This window comes from Salmo trutta, chromosome 28, assembly GCF_901001165.1.
Source record: "Salmo trutta chromosome 28, fSalTru1.1, whole genome shotgun sequence".
Taxonomy (NCBI): Eukaryota; Metazoa; Chordata; class Actinopteri; order Salmoniformes; family Salmonidae; genus Salmo; species Salmo trutta.
The window spans coordinates 22,300,146-22,311,660 of record NC_042984.1 but is presented as its reverse complement, the minus strand read 5'-3'; the positions used below and the strand labels follow the sequence as shown (position 1 = coordinate 22,311,660).

The following is an 11,515-nucleotide window of genomic DNA, read 5'->3' as shown; positions in this document are numbered from 1 at the left end:
AGATATCACTCACCCAAGTAAAATGGTCAGAGTGAGTATTCTCCCAGGGGTGTGTTCATAAATTCACTATGGAGAGAGCTCTGGGACGTTCGTAAATTGAGTGTAGCTAGATTATCCATTCGTAAATTCAGAGAATTTCGCTCTTGGAGAACAGTGCACACTGCGGAAGCTCTGGCAGAGGAGTAGGGTTGATCCGAGCGTTCTGACCTTACAACGGCATTCAAGCACCGAAGCTAATGTACTAAAATTGGCTAGCTACTTCCAGACACAAATGAGAGAACATCTCACTCTTACCATTTTATTCGCCCTAGCAGAACTATTTAGGCTGTTTTCATGTTATCTAGATCATTGGTAACTGCGCTGCTGGCAACAATTTAATTACTTTTTTTTGCCGTTGTTGACTGACACCGGTCATATTCAACGGGTGTTGCATGTTGTAAATTCATCAATTATTCTGCGCTCTAGCACAGATTTGAAATCGGATTAAATAGCCAGAGTGAATTTACGAACGCATCCACGTGTTAGAAAGTATTGTGTCTAGCGAGCTAGATTGCTTGACTGCTTTGTGAGGTCAGAACGCTCGACCTGAGAGCGAAACGATCTGAATTTACGAACAATCTGACAACGCTCTAAATTTACGAACGGCCCAGAGCGCACTCCATAGTGAATTTATGAACGCCAACTGTGGCCTAGTTCAAGAAGGTCGGCCTGAGCCAGGCGCTGCGTGGATTCGATTACAAAATACAATGTGTATGTGTTCACCACATGTTGTTTGATATTAAAGCGATTTACAGATTAAATAATCTATTATGTGTACTAAAATAAATAGCGGACAGTCTGAGACCTGAACTCAGATGTTTTTGTTGCAGATTATCTTGCTACATCGACCATCTTGAACAGGCCATGGGTTGACGTAGTCGCATAATTGTCAATGACATGCGCATTTGGGTTGTTGTTGAGTTTGTTATGACAGGTTGAGGCCTCGGACTAAATTAGGAAAGGAACCCTGTCTATGTCCAGGGAAATCCGCGATGGAGGGCATGGATTTGGACCTGGACCCGGAGTTAATGCAGAAATTTAGCTGCATGGGCACTACCGATAAGGACATCCTCATAGCCGAGTTTCAGAGAATGCTTGGGTTTCAACTGAACCCGGCTGGATGCGCCTTCTTCTTGGACATGACCAATTGGTGAGTTCGGGGAATTGTGGCCTTTCTGTGATTGCTAATACTAGGATTTTGTTAGTTGCATGACGGATAGTCAGCACTGTTTATTTATTTGTGACTTTGTTTTTATTTACAATTCAACGAGACAAAACTGTATTGTCTTGTGTATATTCTTAAATGGAAAATGTAATTAAATTGGGTTGTCATTTGGATTGCATACTAGCTAATAGGCTACAGTCAGTATAGTCCTTCCTTGGTTGAAAAATCATTGACAGATCTGGGTCTATTTTCTATCATTTTATACAGGGGAACGTGTCAGTTACATATCTTTATTTTCCAGTGTTCAGTTGTGTTATGGTCAGACTAATTCTAATGTCTGGAGAGGGTCTTCTTGAATTAACTGAGCCTAGTATAATTAGCAAGAGTAATCATAGCTAGCTAACTAACTACAACAGAAGGCTTCAAACAACGAGGTTCGTTTGTCCATTCTGCTTTTCTTTTTCAACTATGAATTTCTTTCCACATGAAAGTGCCCAGTCATTACAAGACCGCTAGTGCTATACGGGATACTTGGGACGTACCTACCCTTAACACTACCCTTAACAATTATAAATGTAAACTTCAATGGAGTAGGGACATTCCAAGGATCTCTGATAGCAAGGACCTTTACAAGACCACGGCCTGCCTCACAACAAGGTTCCAAGGCCCTCCTTTAGATCAGGGAACATGCCCAAGTTTCATGGGCAACAATGTTACAGGTGGAAGCTTTGCCCCCACACATCTGTGTTCTGCAGTGGAAACGTGTCACAATTAGTTTTTTAATGTAATTGCGCTTCCAGAATGAGCTGTCTAAAATTAGAACCGCTGCACTCACAGCTACAGTATGACAGTAGGTATGTTGCTGCACATTCAGATTTCTGTAGTGTTGCTCTGAAGAACATGCATAATTCAAAAGGTCAATGTCCACTCAGACATCTGGCCAAATTGTATGAGGAAAGAATGTTTGAAAACCCTCTTATGTCAGAGAATTTCAGAAATATTTGGAATATTTGGTTTAATTCCTGTTGACCAGCTTGTTAGTCAAGGCCTTTAGGGGTGGTGGCTTAAGTAGGCTTGACTCCCTGTCATTATATCCATGTGTCACAGGAGGGATCCAAGAGGCAATACAAGTTTCACTGCTGAGATTCATATTTGACGTACTGACTTGACTTAAACCAATTTATTCCATAAGGAGCATAGGTCATCCATAAATTGGCCAGTTCAATAAGCAGGCCTTCTTTTGGTAAAAATATGATACTGATTTTTGCTTCTAGTTTCCCCCTCTTTTTAACCTCTGGGGATTGTTGTGTTCTACTAACTGATATCTATTCCTTTCCCTAAATTGTTACGTCTCTTATAGGAACTTACAAGCAGCCATCGGCGCCTACTATGACTTTGAAAGCCCCAACATCAACGCACCATGCATGTCTTTTGTTGGGGATGTGACGATCGGGGAGGGGGAGTCTGTTCCCCCTGACACGCCATTCACTAAGACGTGGAGGATACAGAACACAGGTTGGTTGTAGTGAAAAAACCCTTTAGGAGCTGCACACAGTCATAGACAGTGTTGACAACAGTGTTGACAACAGTGTTGACAAGGCCTTACTGTTAGCTTTCAGGCTGTGATGTTCCATCCTAGTAGTAAACAGCATCCCAAACAAGCTACTGATCGTTACTGGAGCTGGCAGTTGAGGTTATTGTTTATTAATTTCATCATGCATGTTTTGTTTATTTGTCTCTTGCAGGAGCAGAGTCTTGGCCCCCTGGGGTATGTCTGAAGTATGTTGGAGGGGACCAGTTTGGTCATGTGAACATGGTGATGGTGCGCTCATTAAACCCCCAGGAGATGGCTGATGTCAGCGTGCAGATGCGCAGCCCCCTTTCCCCTGGCATGTACCAGGGCCAGTGGAGGATGTGCACAGCCACCGGACTCTTCTATGGGGGTGAGAAACTTTGTTTGTCAACCAGCTTAATGATAAGCACACAACTGTTGTTAACAATTTAAACAATTATAATAATCTGTAAACTAATTTATCGTTTAAAGCTTTTATACATCTTTTATAAAGTATACTTTAATGTAAAGTGTTACCACAGTCTAATGTTGAATACACCAAAGTTAGCGTTTACATCACTTGAATATATTGAAGGTCTAATCAGGGCTCTGAAGTGTGACAAAATATTTTGCTGTGTGACCAGGATAACAATTTTGGGAGCACTGTGCAACTAGGAAAAAAATCTCCCAGATAATAATTGTTGTAATGATAAGGCTTCGCTGTACTGTTGTTTCCGAGTGCCCTAGAAAAAAGGCATCCTGGTTGCACCATTACTATAGTGAAAACGGCTTGCTGATAGATCAACCAGTGGTGCGTGTGTAAATTGCCTCCAGTGTGTCAGAGTGCGCTCTGTGCCGTTCGTACATTGAGCGTATTCAGATGGTTTGTTTGTAAATTCAGAGCATTTCGTTCTCGGAGCATTCAGAGCGCACACTGGACACTGGCCGATGAGTAGGGTTGATCCGAACATTCTGACCTCACAACGGCAGTCAATGGCCAAATCTAACTGGCTAATGTTGGCTAGCTTGGTAGCTACTTCCAGACACAAATGAGAGATCACCCCACTCTGACCAATTTACTCGACTTAGCAGAGCTGGTTAGACTGTTTTCATGTTATCTAGAGCTTTAGTGACTGTAACTGTGCTGCTGGCAGCAATTTATTTAAAAACATTTTTGCCGATGTTTACTGACACCTGTCATATTTAACGTGTTGCGCTTTCGTAAATTAATCAGTTATTTTTCACTCCGGCACACTTAAACGAGAGTGCTCTGTAATCGGAGTAGATGGCAAAAAGTGATTTAACAAACGTACCCCAGGTCGAAAGATCTGACCCATATTACAGGCGCAACATTTTTTATCTTCCTATGGCCGGGAATGCATTTTACATTCATAAACCATGTTGTGGGCCGTTGTAAAACTATTTGCGCGTCGTTAACCATTTGCTTACACTTTGTTCAGTCATGTTACCTAATTGGCTAGCTAACTTTACCAGTATATCCAAACATTTGGGGGCACAGAAACCTAATATTCCACAAATGACTTTGTAATTTCAATAACAGGGATTTGTATCAACATTTTAGCTTTTATAATAATCTAATGTCTTTACAGTGTTACATATTAGTTTCTAGGGCATAACATGTGCTTTAAAAGTAGATACAGCCTATATGAATTCTATCTCAATCTTATTTTCTGCTGCTTTAAAGTTCAGAGCACCAATTCTACCAATGAAAAATGTGGAGTGTTAATGTCTCTCCCCACTGTAGATGTGATCTGGGTAATCGTCAGCGTGGAGGTGGGAGGCCTCCTGGGCGTGACGCAGCAGATGTCCTCCTTCCAGGCCGAGTTCAACACCCAGCCTGCCCGCAACGTGGAGGGAGACTACAACCCCTTCGCCTCGCCACAGAAACACGCCGGTGGCCACGATAACAGTCACCATGACGACAGCGGCCTCAAGGACCCTGCGGACATCTGGGAGGGTGGCCCGGACCGAATGCAGCAAGAGCAAAATGGACTGTCACACAACTCTGTGAATATAGCAACAAACGGGCTCCAAAGCAACCTAGTGACTTACAGTCAGGTAAGGCCTATGTGAAGCAACTGCAAACTTTTTAGGGATACCCTTCATTGTTCAATTATACCATAGCTCATCAGTACAATCACAACTTTGTATTTATAAAAAAAATCTATATCCACAAAATGTTTCTTTCTTTTACCCACAGGGTATTCGCGAACCCTATCCTTTTGGGCAGTCTTAAAACATGGGAAACATCGTCACATCCAGGTAGCACTGTGTTCCTGGATTCACACCATCTATTGAGGGAGGAGGCTTTATTTGTGGCTGGTGGAGTATCCTGAGATTCATACAAACACTTATGCAAAGTTCCCCCTCCACTTTACGCAACACACGGAAACCAGAAGACAAAGCTGCTCTGTTCTCCCAGCATACGACTCAACCAACAAGATCCCACATCCAGTGTATGCATGTGTGAATGCTAAGTTAAAAATGAGTGCTACAAATCTTTTTTTAAAGAGATGGGATACAATTTTTTTTTTTTTTGGTCTTTATTTTTAGTTATTTAGTTGTCGTGTCCGAATGCTGTTGAGACTACACTGATGAAAGGAGGAGTGTGTGTTTGCGTCGGAGTGTGCATGTGCGTGGGTATGTGTGTTTGCGTGGTTTATGCAACCTGAAAGAGACAGACTAGGGAGGAAAAGCCATTTATTTTGCGTACTGATCCTCTAGTTCCTAAGCTGACTTTTAAAAAAGTAACCTCTCTTCTTTTCATACTTTTTAAAATCCTAATTTCACAGTGTATACTTTTTAGGGACAGGAGAATAATTCAGCAAATTTAGCAGCCTGATAAGCATGTATTGTTTTTGATGTTTTTCTGGTAACAACAAAGTAAGAACAGCTTATTCACATGCAAATCCCATTTGCTGTAGCTTCACTTTTGATTGTTGGTTGGTTCTGTTACTCTGAAGTTGAGCTACAGTATATCCATCCACTAGAGGGAGGTCTTAATCAAAATTGCAGTTTCCCACTTACCAATTGGTTAAAAAAAAAATAACCATTAACTAACATTTACTCAAAGGACCCTCCATGTCAGGATCAATACTTGGAAAGTAGATTATATCACCATCCTGTAGGTTCAATTTGTTTTAATAGGGCTTCATAATTTTGTTCTGTGAGATTGCAAAAGTCCACATGTTGCAAAGCAGTGTCGTTTCTTGGTTTTGTAATCTTGAGTTGAATGTATTTGCTGAATGTAGAGCTATGTTGTTTTGAAGCATTTTTGTTTTATCTGCCCAAAGATCTTTTACATTTGCCTTGAAGACACAGCTTCATTTAAGGTTTTCAGATTTTCTAGCTATTTTTGTTAATTATTGTTTATTCCAAAGCCCAGGAAAATGAATCTGTTCTTGAGAGAAAATTCTGAAATTACAATTAGTGTCCTCTTGCTCAGACAATGTTAAACCCAATCATTTATTCAAGTATACAGGCCTTCAATTCATTAGTCCCTCAAAAGAGTATATTTTAAAGAATGTTTTAAATTACTTGCACTAACTGGCTAATCTCTATGCACTGAGTAGTTTGGCCTCTAGCCCAAACGGGAGATATTTTACTATTACTCCTTATGATGGCCAGTTGTCTTTATGCTTCAGTTTCATGCCTGGTAGGCTACATGCCTGGTAGGCTACATGCCTGGTAGGCTACATGCCTGGGAGGCTACATGCCTGGGAGGCTACATGCCTGGGAGGCTACATGCCTGGGACACTACATGCCTGGTAGGCTACATGCCTGCTAGGCTACATGCCTGGTGGTAGGCTACATCTGTGGTCCTCCTCGGTTTTGTTATCTTTCCATCTGCAACCAGGGATTGACTTTGAAAACCTGGCTTGCAAGATTACATTTTTCAAATATTTAGTATTTACTTCATTACATTGGGGCAGTTGGGCAACAAACGGCAGCAAACTCATTTGCCCCCAGGGATGATTGCCTCTGCTTTGACAATGTCACAGCAGTGTCATTGTCCAGAACCACACCTCCTGTCATAGCTAATCTGCCTATGTTACAGTTATGCCCTGAAGGCATTTGGTAATATCTTCGATCAATTGCATGTGCTCTTCAAATGTATGAAGCAAGGTAATGACAAATGTTTCTCCTCGTCGTAACAGGTATACACTGCCCATTCATCTCCTTGGTTGTGTCTCAAATTGCCCCCTATTCCCTTTATAGTTTCCTTACTATATAGGGAACCATAAGGGACACATCCCACATTCGTATGTTTTTTGTTTACAGTCCGATGTCACGTATTGAGTGATACATAGCTTTTTTTAGGGGGTATGATAGATTTTTCTTTCTGTGAAGTTTTCAGGGGTCAGAATGGTGAATGGATGACTTTTGGAATTCTACAGCAGATCATTTATGAGACAGAGTCAGAGCAAAGATATGAAAGCCTTTTTCCTGTATGTTTGAACGAACGTTTGTATGATTAAATTATCACTGAAAACAAAATGCTGGGCGTTTCTCCGTGGTCTTTATTTTGCACATACTTTAGATTTATAGACTCAGTAAATGTTTTTATTTTATTTTAGAGTTAATATTCAGTTTTATGATTTTAAAAGAACTGGAATGTTAACTTATCTTGCTTTGAGTATTTTTGCAGTTACTACAGTAATACATTTCTCTCCAGATGAATTTCTTCAACTGATTAGCTTTAATCATGCACTAAAGACGCATGAGGACAAAAAACGTTTATTTACTGTGTATAGGTAGTGGAAATGGATGCCTGTAATATTTACCAAGCAACTTGAGAATGAATAACTTGCATTCATCAACTGTACATTTTCCTCTACTAATGTCAATAAGGTGTCCAAATCAAAGGTCCTAAACTCAGGTTATGACGACGGTCACTGGTTTTTGTTCAGGTTCCCACTCCACAATAATGGATTATTTTCCCTGCACCAAATGTAACAGAGCCTCATTCATAAATGAATCCCAGCCATCAGTCAGTCACCTTGTGGGTGATTGAGTCTCAGGTAGCATTGATCTACATGTTTTTGGCATGGTAAAATTTGTCTGAAAAGTCAGCCAATCTTATGAATAGCCAATACATATCCAATTAGACCAGGATATAAACGTCATTATAAGGTAAAGCTGCATAGGTTTAAGGCATGGATAGTGTAGAGCTCTGACTGAAGAAAAGGGGGATAGCTTCCACATACAGTAGTCTGTGTCAAACCCCCAGGGCATAATTGATGGACAGCGTGGGTGGGTGTTTCAACCAAAGTGCTTTTTCAGTTTAAAGAGGTTTTTGGTTACAGTCACTAGGTCTGCGGGGCAAACTTGCCAAAACGCTACAGTTCACTAGTTTCTGTTTATCTGCTGAGCACACAGCCTCAGGGAACGCTGCTCATCTGAATGTTGGCGACCTTGAGCATTATGTAAATATCTTAGAGCTCATCCACCTGAGATAGCAGGGGAGAAGGCTATTGCAGAGCGTGATAATGACAGTGAAAATACGTTTGAAGACAAGATGAGTTACTTACTATGATATTATGTAATAGTAGGTTGGATCAAGGGTAGAGTGGATGGAAGAGGTTACCCACCCAGTTCAACGGTTAGTTTTGATTTCCGTGAAATTTCGACAAAATTCCCTGACATTGTTTACTTTTTGCAAATCCAATCATTTTCCCACGTTGATTAAACGTCATCACATATATTTATTTGTTGTTGAAATGATGTAGAAACAACGTTGATTCAATCCGTTAGTGTAACAGTGTTGTTACTCTTCTGCACCTTCCATCTGCAACCAGTGATTGACTTTGAAAACCTGGCTTGCATGATTACATTTTTCAAATATTTACTATTTACTTCATTACATTGGGGCAGTTGGGCAACAAACGGCAGAAAACTCATTTGCACCCAGGGATGATTGACTGTACTTTGTCAATGTGACAGCAGTATCATTGTCCAGAACCACACCACCTGTCATAGCTAATCTGCCTATGTTACACTTTTCCCCTGAAGGCATTTGGAAATATCTTAGATCAATTGCATGTGCTCTTCAAATTTATGAAGCAATGTAATGACTAAAAATACAACATTTCCTTACATTGATGAGTTTTTGCAAATCCAATAATTTTCCCACATTGATTAAACATCATCACATAGATTTTTTGTTGTTGTTGAAATGACGTAGAAACAATGTTGATAATCTGCATAATCTGTCATTGGCATCAAAACAACACTGAGATGTCAGATGTGTCTATTAACTTACTCTGATGATTCATCCAACTGCGTTGGCACATGGTAGCTCTTTAGAATATTTCAACAGCCCTGCACAAACATTGCTCTTTTGTTTAAGCAAATATTTGCGCTCGCTCTCTTACAATATTGCTGTTACACAATTTCTCTGAACATTTAAATGAGGGATATCACCTTTTCTGTGACAGACATTTCATAAATGTCTCTGTCTTTTCAGTACAGCTCTCACACACACATAGCCTGATTGAACACACAAGTCCCTCAATTAATTTGTCATTGTGATTCTGTGGGCTAAGCTTTAGCCTCTTGTGTTATACCTCTGTCCCCTGGCTCTGAACATGTATGTTAATCAAGAACACTGGCTGTAACTTACACCTAACCCTGACTGGTTAGTTAGTTCTCAACCTCACCAGACTGCTCAAACAACTCTAAAGCGTGTGCTTGTCATCTCTGTATCCCTTCAAAATAGTTTGACCTAAAGTTGGCTCCCTTTCCAAATAAAAGCCAACCCTGGTACTATGACACTTTCAACTCATGACAACTTTCCAAGTAGATTTGAATGGCATGATTGTGGTAGATGGAAGATTGGTAGAAGTTCCAGGAAGATTTACAGATTGGGAAAGATGTGAAATTGCATCTTAAACTTCTCTGTGGAAGTCTGCATTTCCTAATGCCATTTTATCCTAGCGACATCAATTTTAACAACAGTTCATCAGAAAGTTGCAGATCCTCCTCAACTTCACTGCAAACTGTTGTCATGAGAAAACATAGTTTGGCTAGTGACGACATCAGACAATAGAAAATGGTGCAATTAATTATCTTAGATGCCACAAAGACAGTTTGAGTATATCAAGAAAGTGTGTTTTAAACACATTTAGGGAATTCCTGGATCTATACCTTGTGAGTTGGTTTCTGGCAGAAAATTGCTTTGCTTTAATTTTCTGTTGTGCTAGTCCTACTATCAAGGTGTTTACCAATGTGTTTTGTAATGTCTTCGCCTCAAAGTGAAGAGAATAACCATTGTTTAACACCTTAAACACCTCATGTATGTTTAGCAAAAGCCAGCTTCTCATTTTTATTTATCACCTAGATAAATAGAACCAACAACATTTCTGGTCAGCCTCTCTAACCTCAAGTCTAGGGCCCAGTCCCAGTCAATTATCAGACTGATCAGACAGTGTTTGTGTGTGACAGGGGAGGCTGGTAGGAGGAGCTATAGGAGGAAAAGCTCATTGTAATGGCTGGAATTGAATACGGTGCATTCGGAAAGCATTCAGACTCCTTCATTTTTTTCACATTTTGTTACGTTACAGACTTATTCTAAAATGGATTAAATTATTTTTCCCCCTCATAAATCTACACACATGACAAAACAATATGTCAAAACACAAACAGAAATACCTTATTTACATAAGTATTCAGACCATGTGCATCCTGTTTCCATTGATCATCCTTGAGATGTTCTACAACTTGATTAGAGTCCAGCTGTGGTAAATTCAATTGATTGGACATGATTTGGAAAGGCACACACCTGTCTATATAGTGTCCCACAGTTGATTGTGCAAGTCAGACAAAAAAAACAAGCTATGAGATCAAAATAATTGTCTGTAGAGCTCCGAGACAGGATTGTGTCGAGGCACAGATCTGGGGAAGGGTACCAAAAAATGTCTGCAATATTAAAGGTACCCAAGAACACAGTGGCCTCAATCATTCTTAAATGGAAGATGTTTGGAACTGCTAAGACTCTTCCTAGAGCTGGCCGTCCGGCCAAACTGAGCAATCGGGGAAGAAGGGCCTTGGTCAGGGAGGTGACCAAGAACCCGTTGGTCACTCTTACAGAGCTCAAGAGTTCCTCTGTGTAGATGGGAGAACCTTCCAGAAGGACTACCATCTCTGCAGCACTCCACCAAATAGGCCTTTATGGTAGAGTGGCCAAACGGAAGCCAGTCCTCAGTAAAAGGCACATGACAGCCCACTTGGAGATTGCCGAAAGGCACCTGAAGAACTCTCAGACCATGAGAAACAAGATTCTCTGGTCTGATGAAACCAAGATTAAACTCTTTGGCCTGAATGCCAAGCGTCACGTTCAGTTGTGGAAAAAGTACTCAATTGTCATACTTGAGTAAAAGTAAAGATACCTTAATAGAAAATGACTCAAGTAAAAGTGATAATCACCCAGTAAAATACTACTTGAGTAAAAGTCTAAATGTATTTTAAATATACTTCAGTATCAAAAGTATATGGAATTGCTAAAATGTACTTAAGTATCAAAAGAAAAGTATAAACCATTTCAAAATCCTTATATTAAGCAAACCAGACGGCACATTTTTAATTTGTATTTTTTCTTTTTTATTGACGGATAGCCAGGGGCACACTCAAACACTAAGACATAATTTACAAACGAAGCATTTGTGTTTAGTGTGTCCGCCAGATCAGTGGCAGTAAGGATGACCAAGGATGTTCTGTTGACAAGTGCGTGAATTGGACCA

General features: G+C 40.3%; 1 protein-coding gene across 1 annotated transcript; it reads left to right on the top strand.

Annotated features, from left to right (window-relative positions):
- The first annotated feature begins 429 nt into the window (after positions 1-429).
- On the top strand, positions 430-7,274 carry LOC115165811 (protein ILRUN). Its single transcript, XM_029719210.1, has 5 exons — positions 430-1,189; positions 2,565-2,719; positions 2,950-3,147; positions 4,522-4,835; positions 4,978-7,274. Exons 1-5 carry the CDS (start codon positions 1,032-1,034, stop codon positions 5,011-5,013), a joined length of 861 nt encoding a protein of 286 aa, XP_029575070.1. The 5' UTR covers positions 430-1,031; the 3' UTR covers positions 5,014-7,274.
- The last annotated feature ends 4,241 nt before the right edge of the window (positions 7,275-11,515 follow it).